Source organism: Erinaceus europaeus, chromosome 16 (assembly GCF_950295315.1).
Source record: "Erinaceus europaeus chromosome 16, mEriEur2.1, whole genome shotgun sequence".
NCBI classification, from domain to species: domain Eukaryota; kingdom Metazoa; phylum Chordata; class Mammalia; order Eulipotyphla; family Erinaceidae; genus Erinaceus; species Erinaceus europaeus.
This window is the reverse complement of record NC_080177.1, coordinates 11,606,642-11,628,812: the sequence shown is the minus strand read 5'-3', so window position 1 is coordinate 11,628,812 and position 22,171 is coordinate 11,606,642. Positions and strand designations below refer to the sequence as shown.

At 44.1% G+C, this 22,171-nt stretch overlaps 2 protein-coding genes and 1 non-coding gene across 5 annotated transcripts in view; 2 read left to right on the top strand and 1 right to left on the bottom strand.

Moving 5' to 3' along the window:
- UBR1 (ubiquitin protein ligase E3 component n-recognin 1) overlaps positions 1-6,910 on the top strand; it is a 127,803-nt gene extending 120,893 nt beyond the window's left edge. For all 3 annotated transcript variants that reach the window (XM_060174488.1, XM_060174487.1, XM_060174489.1), the window contains 2 exons: positions 946-1,047; positions 4,159-6,910. In XM_060174488.1, the coding sequence (XP_060030471.1) occupies positions 946-1,047; positions 4,159-4,300 (244 nt within the window). In that variant the 3' untranslated portion in view covers positions 4,301-6,910. The remainder of the gene's footprint in view (positions 1-945; positions 1,048-4,158) is intronic.
- Positions 6,911-8,958: 2,048 nt separating this feature from the next.
- Positions 8,959-9,088, bottom strand: LOC132533625 (small nucleolar RNA SNORA70). The gene has a single exon (XR_009545486.1). It is a non-coding gene; the product is annotated as a small nucleolar RNA SNORA70 (small nucleolar RNA).
- Positions 9,089-21,114: 12,026 nt separating this feature from the next.
- The window catches only part of TTBK2 (tau tubulin kinase 2), an 81,432-nt gene continuing 80,375 nt past the window's right edge, over positions 21,115-22,171 (top strand). Inside the window, exon 1 of the mRNA XM_060175712.1 lies at positions 21,115-21,544. The gene's annotated coding sequence lies outside the window, so the exon portion shown is untranslated. The remainder of the gene's footprint in view (positions 21,545-22,171) is intronic.

The window sequence follows — 22,171 nt, the reverse complement described above, 5'->3', positions numbered from 1 at the left end:
ATGTTGTTAATATGAAGTATACAGTCATTACATATAGACATCTGTTGGAACAAAAGGAATGAATGCAGGGAAGTCAAACCCAAATCCCTATTTTCATCTTTTAGGGAGCCACTATCTAGGAAACCACTACCTACTCAGTGTTTCTTTGTATTTCCATTCAATGTATTTATTCCTCTCTATATATGTAGATTATGTTTCATGTCTCTATTTTTCTGCTGTGCCTTCAAAATAACAGAGATTCTTTTTATTCTGAACTACTAGAAGTATTAACAGGAAAAGGCTTGACACTTTCCCAGCTGCCCTTCTTTCTAGCCAAGATTATCAGACTAGGAGATGATCTTTTCTTCTATGAAGTTCTTTCCCTGTTAGAACAAAACACAGAACAAAAGCAACAGCAGCCGCCATTTTCCAAAGAGTCTGTTTCTGATGTTGGAGGACAGTCTCCTTTCTTCCTTCTGTTATATATGGAGTCAGTGTGGTTGATTCCATTTCCTTGAATCCACTGATCCTTTCTTATAATCTCATTGGATATACTAAATGTTCATTCCCTTTTGTCGAGGCAAAAAACGGTTTCATCTATTTTGTTATGTTTATATTGCCTTTCTAAAATATTTTTATTACTGGATAGAAACAGAGAAATTGAGAGGGGTAGGGGAGATAAGAGAAGGCGAGAGACAGAAAGACACCTGCAGTCCTGCTTCACCACTCCGGAAGCTTTCCCCCACAGGTGGGGACTAGGGGCTTGAACCTGGATCCTCCCACACCATAATGTATGCACTTAACCAGGTTTGCCACCCCCTGGCCCCCACATTTATATTACCTTTGTACTGTATTCCTAACAGATATTGACTGTCTTTTCTTTAATAGTAAAGAAAATGTTGGTGCAGAGCCTGTGATTTGCAATACATGCTTAATAATTCTTCTGTTGGTTGTTTTGTTTTTCAGAATCAGAGAGTGCAGAGTGGTTTTAGTTGAAGGTAAAGCCAGAGGCTGTGCTTATCCAGCCCCTTACTTGGATGAATACGGAGAAACAGATCCTGGCCTAAAGTAAGATATTTTTTTCCAGTGTTAATCACATTATGGTATGTGGATGGTAACAGTGTTTTAAACACAAAAGTTAATGCTGAGCATTAAGAGAGATGTGGTTTTTTTTTTTTTTTTTTTTTTCATTCCTGTTCAGCTAATATTTGAGTAGTGACTTTTGTGCCAGGTCTGCTGGGCTATCCAGTTTGACAGCCATCTCTTTTAACCCTTACACCACCCTACAGACAAACTTTGTTGTTGTTGTTTGTTTGTTTTTAATCTTTACTTATTATTGGACAGAGACAGAGAGAAATAGGGGAGAGAGAGAGAGAGAGAGAGAGAGACACCTGCAGCCCTGCTTCACCACTCATGAAGCTTCCCCCCTGCAGGTAGGGACCAGTGGCTTGAACCTGGGTCCTTGTGCACTGTAATGTGTGCACTTAACCCGGTACGCCTCCACCTGGCCCCCTGAGATGTGGTTTTTTTATTATCACCAGTTTGCTGGTGCTCACCTCCGGCAGCCATTTTTTTTTTTTCTTCCCCTTCTATGTCATTTGATAGGACAGTGAGAAATTGAGAGGAAGAGAGGAGAAAGACACCCATAGACCTGCTTCACCACACATGAAACTCCCCCCCCAGCAAAGTGGGGAGTGGGGGCTCAGCCCCAGGTACACCGCTGCCCGGCCCCCTTGAGAGATATTTTTATATTGCTACAAATTTTAAATCATATGATGTCATCTGAAATGCTTGTTCATTTATTTGAAGTACTTATTTGAAATTTAAATGGAACAGAGAATTTCACAGGAGAGTTTCAGTTGGTGTAGGGCCATTTCCATGTGCTGCTGAGCTAGAACCTGGGCTGTGCATAGCAGGACACACTCACTATCCAGTGGGCTATCTCTTGGGCCCCTTACTTATTTCATTTTGAATGCTCTTTTTTTTTTTTTTTTGCCCCCAGGGTTATTGTTGGGGCTTGGTGCCTGCACTATGAATCCGCTGCTCCTGGAGGCCATTTTTTTCCCCTTTTGTTGCCCTTGTTTATCATTATTGTTGTTACTGCAGTCATTGTTGTTGGATAGAACAGAGAGAGATCAATAGAGGAGGGGGAGAGAAAGATGGACACCTGCAGACCTACTTCACCACTTGTGAAGCGACCCCCCCTACAGGTGGGGAGTCAGAGGCTCAAACCAGGATCCTTATGCCAGTCCTTGCACTTCTCGCCATGTGCGTTTAACCTGCTGCGCTACCACCCGACTTCCTGAGTGCTCTATTATTTTAAATCAGGTTTCCTGCAGGATTATTTACAAGGTTTAATTGACACCGATATATAAAAGAAAGAAGTCTGTAGTGTCCAGTAAGGGAATTTATATGAAATGAACATTCCTTATTTCTATTGCAATACTTAAAACTTTATTAGTCACTTATATCAACCTGCCTTGTTTCCAAGCACTAGCAAACTATTTCTCTTTTAATATTTATTTATTCCCTTTTGTTGGCCTTGTTTTTTATTATTGTTGTAGTTATTATTGTTGTTCTTGATGTTGTTGTTGGATAGGACAGAGCAATAGAGAGAGAAGGGGAAGACAGAGAGGGAGAGAGAGAGATAGATACCTGCAGACCTGCTTTACCACTTGTGAAGCAACTCCCCTGCAGGTGGGGAGCCAGAGGTTCGAACTGAGAGCCTTACACTGGTCCTTGTGCTTTGCACTATCTGTGCTTAACCCACTGTGTTACCGCCCAACTCTCTTTATTTTATTTTAATGAGAGAGAGAGAGAGATACAGAAAAAAAGACCAGGGCATTGCTCAGCTCTGATTTATGGTGGTGCTGGGTGTTGAACCTGGAACCTCAGAGCCTCAGGCATGAAAGTCTTTCACATCACCATTATGGTGTCTCCCCAGCCCAAACCATCTTTTTTGGTTTTTAAGAATATATTTATTTATTCATGATAGGAGGAGATAAGAGGGAAGAAAGAACCAGACATCATCCTGGTATATGTGCTGCCAGGGATCAAACTTGGGACCTCCTTGTTGAGAAAACAATGCTTTATCCACTGAGCCACCTCCTGGAATACTATCTTTTTATTTAGCTGAAATTTTGTTCCTCCGTTATACTACTTGGAATGAATAATCTTACTAGATGGTGCTCACACGCTTTTTGGTCATAAGAGATTTACTACCAGGGCTGGGTGGTGGCGCACCTGGTTAAGCTCACATATTACAATGTGCAAAAACCCCGGTTCGAGCCCCCAGTCCCCACCTGCAGCGGGAAAGCTTTGCAAGTGGTGAAGCAGTGTTGCAGGTGTCTCTCTGTCTCTCTCCCTCTCTATCTCCCCCTACCCTTTATATTTCTAGCTGTCTCTATCCAATAAATAAATAAAGATAATCTTAAAACAAATTTTTTAAAGAGATTTATTACCCATAAAGAAATAGCCTTTGTGTACTCTCAAACATCAGATCCAGGGTTTGATCCCTGTAATTTAGGCAGTTTGAAGATATACTACCAGGTGAGGTCCTTAAATGTGTCAGAAATGATAATCTTTTAGTTCTGAACATTGACAGTGATGAACCTTTTGTCACTTTAAATTGTCACACAGTGTGTCAAACTATTACACTAGAATTGGAATGATTTTATTTAAATATTTGCTGGTCACCAGCAAGTTTGTTGTATAATAAGGACAGCTATAACCAGGCACTTTTTAGTAGCAGACTATAATTTAAGGGCTTAAGATTAAATCTCAGAGTGAGTCTCTACTACCAGAAATCAGAAGCCAAACCTGAATAAACTTTGATTGGGCTTAAAGCTTTCAGTGGCTCACTGAGGCTGACTCCCTCAATAAATTAGTACTAAGTCAAGTTATAAATTTCACTAATGATTTAAATGAAGTCTAATACTATCTATGATATGCTTCATTTCTGAATAATCAAGAGTAAATTTCCACTTTATTAGTTAATTAACCTGTCATATTTGTAGTGATCTGTGGTAAATAGAAAAATATCCCTTTTAAAACAATGTGTTGATGTTTCCCCCAAGTTCCTAAACATCTCCAAAACTTAGAGTATTTAGGAAATAAAAATGTGTAAGCAATTTGATACAAATGTACATGTTATTTTTGTTTTGTTTTGTTTTCCTGAAGGAGGGGCAACCCCCTTCACTTATCTCGTGAGCGGTATCGCAAACTCCATTTGGTGTGGCAGCAACACTGCATTATAGAAGAGATTGCTAGGAGCCAGGAAACAAATCAGATGTTATTTGGATTCAACTGGCAATTACTGTGAGCACCAACTCTTCCTTGGAACAGTAATAAATGAAGACAGTAATGAAGATTGATTCAGGGGACAGTAACTGTGGGGGGCGGGGTACTGGCTGATAAAAAGAAAAAGAAAGAAAAAAATAGACTGACTCAAAGTTCTGGAGACCTGAGTGTTGGAGAGGGGATAGAAGGTCTTTTGCTCCATGTCCAGATTCACATGCATCAATAAAATATTCCTTAATGAGCATTTCTTTCAGTTAGCAAACATATGCTTCAATGAAAAAAATAGGGACATCAGTTAATTTGCTTTGTCCCAAAACACTAAAGAAATGCTCACTCAGTCCAGATATCTGATTCTGCTCATATTACCAGAAAACCAGTTCTCTTTCATAATCTGGCCCTTTTGGTTTCATTTATCCGCCTGGTAAATGAAGTTTCATCATACAGTTGTGAACATTTTTATATGTTGCTAAACTTCCATAGCTTTGTATTGTTTCTCCACCAAGCTTAGTCTTCCTAATACTGGATTTCTGACAAGATTCAAGTAATCTGTGGTGGTCTTTCTTCAGCTAAAGAGGAATTATGGAAACCATGCAGTCAGAGTACTTCAGTTGAGAAAATTTCCCCCAAAGTACATTTTTCTTTTTTCTTCTAAGGAAAATCCCTCAAGTGCTACCTGATACATCAGCTAAAAATTAAACTAAATCTCTATATGGACAGTGTTGCCATTTCTAAAGCAAACTTTCTTTCCCATGGAGGAACTCAGTAAGAGTTAGGATAGTTATTTGTTCTTTTGTTTGTTTTTGTTTTGTTTTGTTTATACCAGAGCACTGCTCAGCTCTGGCTTTTAGTGGTGCTGGGGATTAAACCTGGGACCTTTCGAACATTGGGCATTTCATGAAAGTCTTTTTGCATAAGTAGTATGCTGTTTCCCCAACCCATTCATTTTTCATTCCTGATGGTACAAGTGGTAAGGTAATCCTCACCTCTGGCCACCAATAGTTTTATTGTGTTTTGAGATTATACTTTCCATTTGTCAAGAGCAAGTTTTAAAAATGAGATCACTTATCTAATTGATTGTAGCACTATCCTATTTGACTTCTGGAACCTAATGCAGTTCTATTGTAAACTGGACAAAGGGGAAGAAGATTGTCCCAGTGAATGGAACATGACAGCTATAAATTAGAACAATCAAATTTAAACAATTCTGTAACCTTATATGTCTTTGTAAAAGACAAATGAAGGCACTTAACTGTCGTACAACCTTTTCATAAATTCTAGTTTTATGACTAGAACACCGGCCTAAAAAGCCATGCATCAATAGTCTGTCCTATTATGACATGCTGTGGTCGAGTAGTAGAGCTCTCCCAAATCTGTGTGTAGACTTCTTGGGTTTTTTTGGCTTTTACTTTTTTTATACCAAGAACTTTTGATATAAAACAGCTTTCAGAAGATAAGTTGAAATCTACCATTTAAGCTGAAAGAAGCATTCAAAGACTATCTTACATGCCTTTGGTGACTGCTGTCTTATATTAGAGTATAAATGTTTTCAGCAAAGGCAAACAAGTAAAAATGTACTTGCAAAGTGATTGGTGATGCACACTTGGAGTTAGTTTTTTTTTTTTTTGTAACTGTCAAGTAAGGCTTGGTTTTACAGTAAGAGATTGCATGAACAGGCATCAAAATCACAATCATGAATTTCTACTTGAATGATTATATAGATGTTATCAGGAAATAGATATGACTCTAGTGAACACTTGTAACAATTGAGAGACGAAGATCAGAAATTTTGGTATTCGGTTTGTTTACCTACCAGTATGATTAAATTATTGGAACTTTTTTTTTTTTAAATGTTGTTAGATGAATTTTTCTGTCTGGGAAGTCAAAGCCAGAACAGGCAACAGAATATTCTGACTCCTAACCTAATAAATTAGCCCCAGTTTAGCAAAGTTAAGTTGATTTTTTAATTTCTAGTCTTTTTTATTTACTTTATAAACCCTGGGGTTAAGCTTTCAAGATACATGGCCAATCAAATCTCTACTGCCAAAGAACCCATTTCTTGTTTACTCCTGCTTATCTGTTAATTCAGATCTTTGTACTTAGAAGAACATACATCTCAGTACAGCCCTCAACGCAAGGAATTTTTAATTCAACTATCCTAATGGTTTGCCTTCACCATTACAAACAATCATGCTTATGAAGTTTACTTACAAATGAGAAAATGGTCACTTTATTTTCTATAGTGTACTATGTGGAGGAACTAGTTCAACAGAACAGCTCCAAGGTGTGTTTGGTGAGGGGCTGACAGGAATTTTAATGATACAGTGGGGAAAGGGGAAAAAAAAAAACATATATCTGTGCGATTAATTTATTATGTGGATGTGTATGGGTTGTGAGTTCACCCTTCCATGGTCATTTGTCATTTCATAACAACTATGCCTTTTGGTTCACTGTGATGATGATCTGTATCTAGTGACTGCAACATGTTTATACCACTGATTCAAATTCCATCCATGATGAAGTTATACAAATAATGCATATATTGATATCTTTTATTGCAAAATGTAAATTAAAACTTGTATAATGTTCTTGTGCTTTTTGGAATAAAATATATGTGTATATTTAAAAAGAAAAAGGGGCCTTCTCATGCTTTTGGATTTGGATTTGTAATATAAAAATCTCTAACAGGGAAGGAGTTCTAGTCAAAAGTTGCCTTTGTTAGTCCAGGCAAGTTCCTTTTTTTTGCAAGGCAGTTACTCATAGTTCAACTGCATTAAAATTGAAAACTTACACAACAGATAGTGTTATAAATACCAGGGCACACATAGTACTAAGCACAGGACCCGTGTGAGAACCCAGATTCAAGCCCCTGCTTCCCACCTGCAGCTAGGACTCTTCACAAGCTGCAAAAAGGACTGCAGGTTTCTGTCTTTCTATCTCCCTCTCCTCTCAATTTCTCTCTGTCCTATCCAATAAAATGGAAGATGGGGAAAGAAAAAAAATGCCATTGGGAGCAGTGGCTTAGTACTGCTGACACCGAGCTCCAGCAATAACACTGGAGGCCAAAAAAGAAAAAGTGTTACAAATAACCTAGGTTTAGGCGGTATGGTCATGACAGAAAGAAGTATGGCTTCTCTAGCTCCTCAAACTTTTTTTTCACACATTTATTAATGAGAAAGAGAACTTTTTTCCCAAAGGATACTCTTTCAATTACAACTGTATATGCAGTGCTAAAGATTAAACTCAAAAGACCTCAGGTTTATTAGTCCTGTACTTTGCCACTGAGACACCTCTTCAGCCACACTCAGACCTCTTCTTAAAAATCATATACACTGGGAGGTTGGGCAGTGGCGCAGTGGGTTAAGCGCATGCGGTGCAAAGCGCAGGGACTGGCGTAAGGATCCCGGTTCAAGCCCCCGGCTCCCCACCTGCAGGTGAGTCGCTTCACAGGCGGTGAAGCAGGTCTGCAGGTGTCTATCGTTCTCTCCCCCTCTTTGTCTTCCCCTCCTCTCTCCATTTCTCTCTGTCCTATCTAACAATGACAACGTCAACAATAATTACAACAATAAAAATCAAGGGCAACAAAAAGGGAATGAATATTTTTAAAAATCATATACACTAACCAGGGTTAAAAAGGAGGGGCAGTAGGGCGGTGGTCTAAGCACACATGATGCAAAGCACAAGGAATCCTAGTTCGAGCCCCCAGCTCCCCACCTGCAGAGGGGTTGCTTCACAAGTAGTGAAGCAGGTCTGCAAGTGTCTGTCTTCCTCTCCCCTTCTCTGTCTCCCCTCCTCTCTCCATTTCTCTCTGTCCTATCCAACAACAATGATAAACAACAAAGGGGGGGGGGGGATGACCTCCAGGAGCAGTGGATTCATAATGCAGGCTGGTAGCCCCAGAAATAACCTTGGAGGAAAATAAATTTTTAAAAAAATAGCAAAACTGATACACTCAACAAAACTAGATTAACGGACTCCCCAAGTATGGGCAGGTATATCCAAAACACAAGCAAAGCAGAACTGATGCAGTAAACAGAATGAGGACTGAAAAAAGTCATACTGACATAAGAATCACAGAACCAAAAACTTTTAAACAGATAACCTCAAATAGAGACCATGCATTCTCAACAGGAACCTGGACAATCAGGACTGAGAATAGCTAGTAAACAGAAGTCTTCACATATTTTAAATTGAAGTTTGCGTAAGAACTTCATGCTCTTGACAGAATCAAACATTGAGAGAGCAGTCTAGGTCCTTTATATATATATTTTTTTAATGGAATTTATTGTGTGATTAAGGAAGGAGTAGCTCTGAGGTTCTCAGGGCTGCGGGCCCTGCCGTTTTATCCAGGGGAGCGCAGTTAGAGATATATTGACCCCACAGCCATCTGGGATGACTCGCTTTTTAGCCACCACCTCTTCAAGTTTATCTGCGTTAAACTTGGTGAAGCATCTATTCTTGGAGATAAAGATCTTCTGGTGTCCAAAGAACTTGACTTTGGCCCAGCCCAAGCCCTCAAGTACACATTCCTTGTTCTGCAGCTTGGTGCAAATGGGTGTGATGACTTCACCAATGTGGACTTTAGCCACCATGCATTGGGGCTTCCCAAAAGTACCCACATACCTGCCTGGAGCCTAAGATTGGGGTCAGCAGGTGGTCAGGCATAAAGTATTCGGTGGGAAGGGCTATCTCCAAGTTCCCATAAGGTATCCTTTACAAGCCAGGCAGCATACACTACCCAGGAGGCTGCTGTTGGCAGCCACTACACACAGCCTCATAGGGTAGCAAGTACAGTGAGTTTAATTGGCTGCAGGGCCTTTTATTCTTATAAACACGAGTACAACCTTCACACAGATAGCAGGGTAATGGAATAGAGAGCCAAGAAATAAACCCATATATGTTGAATCAGTTTGTGACAAAGGAAAAAAGAATATACGGGGGGGGGGGGGGGGGAGTCTGGCGGTAGCGCAGCAGGTTAAGCGCACATGGCACAAAGCGTTAATGGACCGGCATAAGAATCCCAGCGCAAGCCCCCCACCTGCAGGGGAGTCGCTTCACAGATTTCTTGACCCACCTCTTTGCCCATTTGACAAGCACCTCCTCCTAATGAGCCAAAAACTCCATCTCATTAAGCAGCAACAAAGAAGAAATGTGACTGGTTAATTTTATGGATTAGCAGTCCAGATTGTTGGTGGAATTTAATTTCTGGATGAGAGGATGTTTCTGGAAGAGATTAGGATTTGATGAAGTAGATTGAGCAGAGACTGATGCAGCCTGACTAATCTAATTTGGCATTATCCAGTCTGTTGGGAACTCAGCAGGCAGAGGGAACTCTCTTCTTGAGCTAGGAGACCCATCTTTTCGTGCCCTCACTTCAGAGTTTCTGATTCTCAGGCCATTGGACTGAAATATGCCACCAACTTTTACTAATGTTGAATCCAGTTTGCAGACTGCAGTGTGTGGGACTACTTGGTCTCCACCACTCTGTGAGCGAATACCCATAATAAACAGTAAATCCTCTTTTCATTTACCATAATTTTGAGAACTGTACCTTTAAGTGAGACCATGTATGTCAAAACCAGTTTTGCCATAGGCTAATGGGCATAAACAAGAGTTGAGTCCCTCTGCCATATTTCAGGTCACAAAACTTCACCAGCTATCTAAAGACCTCAAACGATGTCTATCCATAATATTAGATAGTGTTTTGCCTTTGTCTGTTTACCAAGCCGCTTATTCCAATGCAGTATCCTAGCTGGGCAGGCCTGTCCTAGGCAGGAACCCATACTGGTCAGGTGGCCAGTCCAGCACAGGCCAGGCACAACACACCTACACCTCTTCAGGAAGGCTGGGACAGTTTAGACATGTCAGCATGCCTAATGTGCACATCTTGGAGATGTGAGAGCAAAGTGAAGTACATAGAGAAAACCCATGCAGACATGGGGAGAATGTGCCAACTCCATTCAAGATAGTGCCCCCCCCCCACCTTCCCGGCTAGTAAGTGATTACTTTTTCTCACCAATGTTATAATGAAGTGACAATGAACAAAACAATATTACTCAAAAGCTCGTGTGTATGTTCTTGTCCCCTCACCCCAACCCCAGCCTCCAGGATTATCATTGGGGCTCAGTGCCGGCACTATGAATCCACTGTTCCTGGTGACCATTTTTTCCATTTTACTGGACAGAACATAGAGAAGTTGAGAGGGAGGGGGGAGATAGAAAGGGAGAGAGAAAGACAGATACCTGCAGGCATGCTTTGCTGCGTGTGAAGCGTTTCCCTTGCAGGTGGGGAGCTGAGGGCTGGAACCCAGATCCTTGCACAGGTCCTTAAGTTTAGTACTGTCTGTGCTTAGTTGGGTGGGCCACTGCCCAGGCCCTTTGTGTGTATATTCTATTAATGCTGCTTCTTTAGAAAACCCGAGTACAATAACCCAAACACAGTTATTACAATGAAAAGAAAAATAAACATGAAATGAGGAAAATGGCAGCAACTGATGATACTGTAGTAGGAAATTGACCCCAACGCAGGTGAAAACTGTAACTTCACAGTAAGTTACAGAAATTAAGAAAGTCTGGGGGCAAGCAGTGGCACGGTTGGTTAAGCACATACACTACAGTGTACAAGGAACTAGGTTCAAGCCCCTGGTCCCTACCTGCAGAGGGAAAGCTTTACAATTGGTGAAGTAGAACTGCAGGTACCTCTCTCTCTTCCTCTCTATCTTCCCTCCACTCTCAATTTTTGTCTATATCCAATAATAAATAAAACGTTAAAAAGAAAAAAAAAAAAAAAAAGAAAAAGAAGTGGTCCGGGAGGTGGCACAGTGATAAAGCTTTGGACTCTCAAGCATGAGGTCCTGAGTTCGATCCCTGGCAGCACATGTGCCAGAGTGATGTCTGGTTCTTTCTCTCTCCCTCTATCTTTCTCATAAATAAATAAAATATTAAAAAAATAAAATCTTTAAAAAAAAAAGAAAGAAAAAGAAAACAAAATCTCTGGAATCACCATAGTATAGAGCTGACCAGTGCTTTAGTAAAAAAAAAAAAAGAAGAAGAATAAAATAAGATAGAGAGAAATTAAGAAAATGACTAGAAATGATAGATGACAGAGCTTGAAGGAGTCATGTTAAAGTGAGCTAAGCCAGAAAAAGAAGAATGAAGTTGAATAAGAACAGAAAGGCAGCGGGTTAAGCGCACGTGGAGCAAAGCACAAGGACAAGCGTAAGGACCCCGGTTCGAGCCCCCGACCCTCGACCTGCAGGAGAGTCACTTCACAACCTGTGAAGCAGGTCTGCAGGTGTCTTATCTTTCTCTCCCCCTCACTGTCTTCCTCTCCTCTCTCCATTACTCTCTGTCCTATCCAACAACGAACAACAACAATAATAACCACAAGGGCAACAAAGGGGCGGGGGGGAATGGCCTCCAGAAGCAGTGGATTCATGGTGCAGGTACCAAGCCCCAGCATAAACCTGGAGGCAAAAAAAAAAAAAAAAAAAGAACAGAACAGAAAGGCAAAACACATAGGTGAACTTGAACTAGGTTTGGTGTATGGCACTAAACTAAAGGACTCTAAGGGAGGGGTTCTAGGCTCAGGGGCATAATGATGAAAGAGGACCTAGGCTGGTGGGTGTTTTTCAGAAAATTGAGAAATTTTACACATGCATCAGCAACTATTTACTCTAAACCATGGTGTTTGTTTGTTTAAGAGAAATAGGGAGTGGGTGGTAGCACAGCAGGTTAAGCACATGTGGTGCAAAGCGCAAGGACTGCCATAAGGATCCCAGTTTGAGCCCTTGGCTCCCCACTTGCCAGGGGGTTGCTTCATGGTCGGTGAAGCAAGTCTGCAGGTGTCTTATCTTTCTCCCCCTCTCTGTCTTCCCCTCCTCTCTCCATTTCTCTCTGTCCTATCCAACAACAATGATATCAGTAGCAACAATAATAACCACAACAATGATAAAAACAAGGGCAACAAAAAGGGAAAAAAATAGCCTCTAGGAGCAGTGGATTTGTAGTGCAGGCACTGAGCACCAGCAATAACCCTGGAGGCAAGAAAAAAAAAGAGAGAAATAGCAGGATACCACTCTACCATTTTACTTATTTATTGCCTTTATTTATTTACTTATTACCTCCAGGGTTACCACTGGGGACCATAAATTTCACCATAAGTGAAATTTAAACCCTGTTTGTTGAGGGATTAGTGTTGATTTAATTAAAAACTGGAAAGCTTGCATGTAGGAACCATGTAAGCTAAGGACTGCTTTTAATAGAGAAGAACTTTTATAAAACAAAACAACGGAGTCAGACAATAGCGCAGTGGGTTAAGCACACATGGTGTGAAGCGAAAGGACCATCACAAGGATCCTGGTTTAAGACCCCAGCTCCCCACCTGTAGGGGGGTTTATTCACAAGTGGTGAAGCAGGTATGCAGGTGTCTATCTTTCTCTCCCCTTCTCTGTCTCCCTCCTCTCTCAATTTCTCTCTGTCCTATCCTACAACAACAACAGCAATGGCAACAATAACAACAACGGGGTGGAGTGAAAAGAGAGTGCGAACCAGTGGGGATTAAACCAGTGCCCTGCAGACAGGGTGGGTCTCAGACAAAATAATGATTATGTAAATAGACCAACAGTTGACCCTGTTTTTTTTTTTTTCCAGATATGGCCCCCTCAGGCCTTCCCTTGACAACATGCTGGTTTTTGTTATATATGTTTCTGTTCACCCCACACCCTTGATACTATAGTCATTTAGTTAAAAAGAAAGGGGGGAATTGTCGTATGCTTTACATTGGTTTGTTCTAGCCCTCCCCCGCCAAGAGAATTGGATGAGTCCTGTTAATTTCGCGGGCCTGCTTGGCCCCGCCCCAAGGAACCCCGAGAGAGGGTTCCTGAGCCAGAGTTCCTGAGTTCCTGAGTTCGAGAGTTTCAGAGTTACAGAGTAAGAGAGAGTTCCACAGTGGAAGAGTTTCAGAGGGTTCCCCAGTATGAGAGTTCCAGAGTTCCAGAGTTGGAGAGTTCCGGAGTTCGAGAGTTCGAGAGTGAGAGAGAGTGCTTGCGCCGCCGCAAAGAGACAGCAGAGTTCTGTTTGGTGATTAGTTTGTCTTAGTTTATTAATCGTTGTTCCTGAATAAAGAAATACCGCTTCCCTGCCCAGCCGTTGTCTCCGCGTCTCTGTTACCCGCCCGTGAAGCTAGACCGGCCGGCAAGAGCCTCCGAATTTTAACAACAATTTTCAAATGTTTTACCAAAATTTCCTTTGCTCTGTATTGCTGCCAACATTTGGCATTATAGTCTGTCTTTTCGTAATAGCCATTCTTTGGGGATTTATAGTGCAGATGATATATTTTTTTTCTCCCCATCGAATATTTATGTTATTTCTTTTCCTCACTTACAGTATAGGCTAGCAAGTAGAGCACAATGGCTTAATAGTAAGATTGGGAAATCATTATAATGGACTCTTTAAGTCATGCTAAAGACAAAGAGGAATCACTCATATTTTTCATAAATAAATGATGCAGTCAAGTTTGCATTTAGAAAGAGCTCTCTAGCTACAATGTGTCGGGAAATAAAGACACAGGGAAAGACTAGGGGGACCAGTTAGAAGGTTCCTGAAGTAATATTGACAAGAGATGGTGACCTAAGCTAGCAAAGTGGCAACTAAAATGGAGAAGAATTGATTTTTAAAAGATAAAATATCTGTCTCCACTCAGTCTACATCAAGTGTGATTTTAATAAACCAATCAATAAAAATATGCACATATTCTCAGTCATTTTGAGGATGGAATTTCCTTTAGTGGGGCTTCATCTTCAGAAAACACTAAGAACAACATTTTAAGAAATATCAAACTGTTAACACAAAAGACTTGAAATTATTGGGTTCAATGTAAAATATAAAATGAAAGTAGTGCAGTTTGATTTATGAAAAATCAGTTACTGAATTTTTCTTTTTTTCTCTTTAAGTGGTGATAGAGATAAAATTCAGAGTCTCACGGGTATGCTTCACCACTGAGCAACTTTCCTGGGCCCAGTTTTTTTTCTCCATTATACTGTTTTTGATGAGAGAGAGAGAGAGAGTCATCTGCAGTGCTGCTTAATTGCTTGTGAGCTTTTCTGCAGGTGAAGACTGGGGGCTTGAACTGGTTTTCTTGTATATGGTAATGTATGCACTCAACCAGGTGTGCCACCACTCTGCTCTGATGCTTTAAAATTTTAAAGCAGGGGCCAGGTGGTGGTCCATCTGGCTGAACACACATGTTGCAATGCACAAGGACCCAGGTTCGAGCCCCCGGCCCCCATCTGCAGAAGGAAAGTTTTGCGAGTGGTGAAGCGGTGTTGCAGATCTCTCTCTCTCTCTCTCTCTCCCTCTCCCTCTTTATCCCCCACTTCCCTCTCTATTTCTGGCTATGTCTATTCAATAAGCAAATAAAGATAATAGTAAAAAAATTAATTTAAATAATTAACTGGGTGTATTTTTTGTAATTAATTTTTATTATATTTATGCTTAATATTAAAGAGTTAAAATATTTAAGACATTAACACTTCATCTGCAATACACATTCTAAATATTTTATTTCATTTTATTGTTGCCAAGGCTATTTCTGGGACTCAGTGCCGGCTCTATAAATCCACCACCACTACTTCAGGCAGTCACTTTTCCTTTTTTTTTTAATATTTATTTTATTTATTTTTTCCCTTTTGTTGCCCTTGTTGTTTTATTGTTGTAGTTATTATTGTCGTCGTTGTTGGATAGGACAGAGAGAAATGGAGAGAGGAGGGGAAGACAGAGAGGAGGAGAGAAAGAGAGACACCTGCAGACCTGCTTCACCGTGTGAAGCAACTCCCCTGCAGGTGGGGAGCCGGGGCTCGAACCGGGATCCTTATGCTGGTCCTTGTTCTTTGCGCCACCTGCGCTTAACCCGCTGCGCTACAGCCCGACTCCCCCCCCCCCCCTTTTTTTTTTAATTAGGTAGGTCATTTAGAAATTGAGAGGCAGGAGGAGATGGAGAGGGAAAGGCAAACAAACAGACACCTCAAGACCTGCTTCACTGAGTCTCTGGGGAGTCCTCTCCTCCCTTCAGCTGTCCCCTTGTTGGTGGAGCAGACTGGAGGTGGTGTCTCCACTGACAAACTGTCGAACTGTTAGCAGCCACTTAGTCTCTCCTTAGGCCCCTCTCTCCTCTCTGTCACCAGCCACGCGTGTTTGTACTCACGGGTGATTTACTGGGTTCCTGTGGTCATTCTAGTCCTGTCTTGTTTCGGTCCCGGGTGGTCTCCTTTCTATTCTCCCATTTTAAAACTGTGAGTATGCCATGGATGGTCTTGCAGAAAAGAGGAAACCTGAAAGACTGAACTAATGTGTAGAGAATTTCATGTTCAAAATGAATAAAACTTGTAAAAGTTGACATTTAATGGTGTGCTTGTCCTACATTTTATAAAATTTAGGCATAAATTGGAAATAGATTGAGAAATAACTATAGGGGGCCAAGTGGTGGTACATCTGGCTGAGCACACACTTTACCATGTGAAAGGTCCTGGGGTCAAGTCCCAGCCCCACATGTGAGGGGAAGCTATACAAGCAATGAAGCATGGCTGCAGGTCTCTCCCTCTCTCTCATGTTGGATATTTTTTATTTACTTAGGATATTTATTTATTGGATAGACACAGCCAGAAATCAAGAGAGATGGGGGTGATAGAGAGGGAGAGAGACAGAGAGACACCTGCAGCCCTGCTTCACCACTCACAAAGCTACCCCCTGCAGGTGGGGACTGAGGGCTTGAACCTGGGTCTTTGCTAATTATTGGTGTAACAATTTAGTTTCTTGCCCGGTAACATTCCATGGGGCTGCTTGAATATCCTAATGTCATGCTAACTACTTTCCATCTAAGTAAATGATTCAAGAAACTATTAAGTGAAAGTTGTCATGGTTTTAAATTATATATATTTTACAAATTACTGGATATAGACAGAGAAATTGAGAGGGGAAGGGGAGGTAGAGAGGGAGAGAGACAGAGACATCTGCAACCCTGCTTCACCACTCATGAAGCTTTTCTCCTGTAGGGGGGGCCAGGGGCATGAACCCTTGCACACTGTAATGTGTGCACTTAACCAGGCCCACCACCGCAGACCTGGCCCCTTGCGTTTTCTTTTTTACTCCCTTCTGTTAGCCTTGTTGTTTATCATCATTATTGTTGTTGCTGTTGTTGGATAGGACAGAGAGGAAGGGAAGACAGAGAGGGGGAGAGAAATATAGACACACCTGCAGAACTACTTCACCGCTTGTGCAGTGACTCCCCTGCAGGTGGGGAGCCGGGGGCTTGAACTGGCATCCTTAGGCCAGTCCTTGCGCTTTGCTCCACGTGAACTTAACCCACTGCGCTACCGTCCAACTCCCCATTCTTTTTATTTACTTATTTTAAAAAATATTTACTTTATTATTTATTTCCTTTTTGTTGCCCTTGTTGTTTTTGTCACCAGTGTTGGCTAGGACAGAGAGAAATGGAGAGAGGAGGGGAAGACAGAGAGGGGGAGAGAAAGATAGACACCTGCAGACCTGGGGCCTTGAACCGGTATCCTTAGGCCAGTCCTTGTGCTTTGCGCCACTTGCACTTAACCTGCTGCACTACCGCCTGACTCCCCATTCTTTTTATTTTTAAATAGAGAAAAAGAGAGCAGGGGAGAGAGCTAGAGAGAGAGTTCCACCTGTGGAGCTGTTGGTGCCATGATGCCTATTGATGCCAGGACTCAAACCTAGGGGCTCATGCATGTTAATGTGCTGATTCTAAGAGAAAGAGAGACAAACACCATAGTACTGCTCCATTGTCCAAGGATGCTGTCCATGGTGCTGCCACGTGGTGCTGGGGTTTGAACTCAGGGCTTGGAGCTTGGTAAGAAGTATTTTGGGTGGCTTAAAGAGAAAATGTTATATTTGTTAAGTTAGAGAAAAATATTCTTCTCAAATAGGGGAATGAAGTATTGCTAGCACAATTTTTAAAACAGACTTATCCATTGAGAGAGAGAGAGAGGGAGAGAAGGAACCAGAATTTCACTCTGGCTTATCTGGTACTGAGGACTGAACTCAGGACCTCATGCTTGAGTGCCCAACACTTTACCACCATGCCACTTTCTATGCCACATTAGACATCAACTTTAATGATTGTGGACTCACCCTTTTCTCTTAATAACTTCCTTAAGAAATCACAGAAAGCCTAATTCAAAAGAATTCAAATTATTTGGTCAACCAATGCTCTGAACTATATTTATATTCTGTAAGACAAAGTAATGGAAAAGGCAACTTGTGGTTTTCATCTGCACAAAGAAAACAACTTGGCAGCTTCTTGAAGTTTGAATGGAACAAGATGAACTGCATCATCAATTGCCTTTAATGCACATTTTGTCCTAATTTTCATCCAAGGATCTGGATATGACAGACAATAGAGGTGCCTACTTTTTATTTATTTATTTTTAAAAGACTGTCAATAGTCTATAGCATTTCCTGAATAAGAACAGATTCTATCACTGATATGAGATACATATAGAACTCTTATTTAATCTTCCTATATCCTTCATCAGTTTTACTCATACTGCCATTTGAATGAAGGAAAAAGATCTAAAGCCAATCTCATAATTCATTGCAGCTTTTTCCGGTCCATGGAAGATTCTTGGGGAATCATTGTAATCATTAAGTAACAAGTAAGAACAAGGAAAACAAACAAAAACAACCCAAACAAAGTACTGCACACAGGAAGTTAAGGATATTTGAGTTTTACTTAAAGAAAAGAAGGAGTAAATCAAAGACTCATTTATCTATTCTAGCTTTCCTTCCAAAACCAATTCTGTAAATACCTTTAAAAAAATTCAAGTAAGGGCTGGGAGGCATGGCCATGGAGTAAGGATGGACAGTCCAGACTCTCCCCTTAAAAATAACAAATGTCTTGCTCAACAAATTGTTTGGCTTCGTATGTTAACTCTCTTTTCAATCACAAGGTTCCAGATGCCACCTGGATGCTGGCCAGGCTTCCCTGGATTGAAGACCCCACCAATGTGTCCTGGAGCTCAGGTTCCCCAGAGACCCACCCTACTAGGGAAAGAGAGAGACAGGCTGGGAGTATGGACCGACCAGTCAACGCCCATGTTCAGCGGGGAAGCAGTTACAGAAGCCAGACCTTCTACCTTCTGCAACCCTCAACGACCCTGGGTCCATGCTCCCAGAGGGCTAGAAAATGGGAAAGCTATCATGGGAGGGGGTGGGTTATGGAGATTGGGTGGTGGGAATTGTGTGGAGTTGTACCCCTCCTACCTTATGTTTTTGTTCATTAATCCTTTCTTAAATAAAAAAAAATAACAAATGTCTACAACTATTGATTTTAATAAACCTCACCAACTACAACTGAGACATCCGCAGAAGCACTACATTTCAGCCACCAAGTTACAGATGCTACTATGATTCCATCCTGACTTCCCTAGACAGATGACCTCACCAATATGTCCTGGAACCTCACCTCCCCAGAGCCCATTAGGAAAAGATAGAAACAGGCTGGGGGTATAGATACACCTGCCAACATCCATGCCCAGCAGAGAAGTAATTAAAGGGCCTGCAGTGTGGTGGCGCACCTGGCTGAGCACACATGTTACAATGTGCAAGGACCCAGGTTCAAGCACCCAGTCCCCAACTGCAGGGAGAAGCTTTGTGAGTGGTGAAGCAGTGTTGCAGGTATCTCTGTTTCTCTCCCTATTTCCCTCTTTCCCTATTTCCCTCTCTATTTCTAGCTGTCTCTATCCAATAAATAAATACAGATATTAAAAATCTCTTAAAAGAACTTAAAAAAAAAAGCAATTAAGAAGCCAGACCTTCTGCCATCTGCAGCCCATGAAGAATTTTGGCCCATACTTCCAGAGGGGTATAGAATAGGGATATGTCCAATGGAGGGGATGGGGCACGGAACTCTGGTGTATGAAACTCTGGGAACTGTATGAAATTATACTCCTGGGCGGGGGTAGATAGCATGATGATTATGTGAATAGACTCTCATACCTGAGGCTCCAAAGTCATGGGTTCAGTCCCCCGCACCATCATAACCCAGAGCTGAGCAGTGCTCTACTAAAAAAAAAAGAAAAAAATTATACTATTACATTTATACCCCTTATAATCTTGTAAATCAATATTAAATCAATAATAAAAAACAAAACATTAAAATAATAATTAAAAAAGAAATAAAAGGGGAGTCTGGCGGTAGTGCAGTGGGTTAAACGCACGTGGCGCAAAGCGCAAGGACCGGCATAAGGATCCCGGTTCGAGCCCCCGGCTCCCCACCTGCAGGGGAGTCGCTTCACAAGCGGTGAAGCAGGTCTGCAGGTGTCTACGTCTTTCTCTCCCCCTCTCTGTCTTCCCCTCCTCTCTCCATTTCTCTCTGTCCTATCCAACAAGGACGACATCAACAATAGCTACAACAACAAAAAACAAGGGCAACAAAAAGGAAATAAACATAAAAAAAAAGATAAAAAAAAAAAGAAATAAAAGGGGAAACAACTCGTTTTGGTTTGAACTTGTTGGCTAGTACTGGGGTAGTTACTGAGATTTTTTTTTTTTGTAATTTTTTATTTATCTTCCCCTTTGTTGCCCTTGTTGTCTTTTTTTTTTTTATTGTTGTTGTAGTTATTATTGTTGTTGTAGTTGATGTCGTCGTTGTTGGATAGGACAGAGAGAAATGGAGAGAGGAGGGGAAGACAGAGAGGGGGAGAGAAAGACAGACACCTGCAGACCTGCTTCACCGCCTGTGAAGCGACTCCCCTGCAGGTGGGGAGCCGGGTTCAAACCGGGATCCTCATGCCGGTCCCTGCGCTTAGCGCCACCTGCGCTTAACCCGCTGCGCTACCGCCCGGCTCCCCTGAGATTTTTTTTTTTTTCATTTTTATTAGTGATTTAATAGTGATGAACAAGACTGTAAGATAACAGGGGGTACACAGTGCATACAGTTCCCACCACCAGAGAGAGTCCTGTGTCCATCTCCTCCACTGGAAGCTGGCCTATTCTTTATTCCTGATGGAGTGCAGAAGGTGGAAGGTCTGGGAGGAGACGGCGGCTTTCCGTCTCAGGTTTTTCTCTTCAACCAACTGCCGGACACAACCAAATACCAAGAAGACACATTTTCCTCACGCGGCCTCCTTTACTCCATGGTCCTCATTCTTCTTCGACAACCTTGGGGGGACCCCCGCCCGGCCGCTGTGGCTTAGAGTCGCGCAGGGTCCCCAGGGCTGTGCAGCCCGCAAGGAGGCTCGGGCTCAGGCTGCCTTTTCTCCCCGGAGCTCCGGGGTCTCGGTTCCTTCCTGACCTTCTTCTTGGCTTCCCCGCGCCCTCCTTTCTAGCTCGCGGGCGGCGCCCCATTTGCGCGATCCTGGGCCCCTCGAGACGGCCGAGGGTGTGTACATTCTTAGGGTGACGAAGCATTTTCGATTTTCTCGCGAAAAAGCCCCACCACGGGCTCACAGATGCGTCTCTGTCACCAAGGGAAGCGCGAGCCCGGGGAGCTCGGCGGCGCGCCCACCACGCGCTCCAGAAGAACCTTCTGCCTTTGGCCCCGGGACGCGCGGGCCGTTGCGGAGGCCGCTGGAACTACGAGGCCCAGAATCCCGCGCGCATGCGCGCTGCCATTGTGATGCTCCTTTCCCGGTAACTCGCCCTCTCAGGCAAACCTGAAGATAGCGGCAGTTCTCCGGTGGGGGGTGGGGGGCGGAGACGCTCTCGGCCAGGCTCCCCGCCTCCTCCGTGACAGGCAATGGGATCAGCCAACCGGCGGGGCGGGCTCGGGACGCGCTCTCCAATCAGCGGCTGTGGCGGAGAGGTGGGCGTGCGCACTGGCAGGGCAGGTGGGCTAGGCTGTGCCGGCTTGCGAAGGGGGAGAGTAACGTCGGGTCGGGTCAGCGGGCGCTGCAGTAGTCGCCGCAGCGGCGATGGGAGCGGTGGGGACGCGGCGGCGGCGGCTGCGGCAGGCGGCGGCGGCGGCGGCGGCACGGGGGCTGGCGCGAGAGCAGCGGCTGGGGGCGGCCAGCGGCAGCGGGCACCACAACACCCGCCGCCGCCGCCACTGAAGGCGGACGGTCCCCGAGGGGCTCCCCCAGCCCGCCGGCGCCCCCGGCCCCGCTCGGGTCCCGCCGCAGTCGGCGGCGGGGGATGGGCAGGCGGCGGCGGGCCCGGCTGCTGAGGGTCGACCCCGGCCGCTCCGGGCCCTGAGGCGGCCCCCGGCCCTCAGTTCGGGAATCTCCGCGTCCGCCGGGGCCCAGGTAGGACACACCCCCCGCCCCCCAGCCCGAGGAGTGCCGCGCCGGGAGCCCCGACCCCGCCCTCCCGGGGGGGGGGACCCCTTCTCCGGCCGCGCCCCTCGCCCGGCCGGCGCTCGACCCGGTGGAGCCGGCTGGCGGCGCTGTCCGCCGCCATCTCGGGGACAGTCCTGTGCCCGGTCCCCCGGGGCTCCGAGAGCCTCCCCTCAACTTGCAGGGGCGCGAAGCTGCCCTCGGTCGCTCTCCCCGCGGCTGACCCACATATCACTCGTCTCCCCGCCGCACCGGGTGCCGGGGCCGATGTGGGGCTTCCCCGGAGGCGTTGGGGGGCATAGGCGTAGCAGGGGCCGGAGAAGGCGGCTGCGGACCGCGGCTTTCTCAGGTGCTGGGGCGTGGGGGTGCAGAAGCGGTGGCCCGAGGGGGGCTTTGCTCGGCTTGGCTTCCACTCAGGTGCTGTGGACACCCCGGGCCGCCGGGGCCGGGACAAAAGACTCCCCGCACGTGGGGACTGTTGAGTCAGAGGCGGCGGCCAACCCCGCCCCCCCCCCCCCCCAGCCCGGTGGGCCAGTTGGCTGGAGCCCACGCTGGGGTCCGTGGCTGCAGCAGAGATCGGGGGGGGGGGGGGAATGA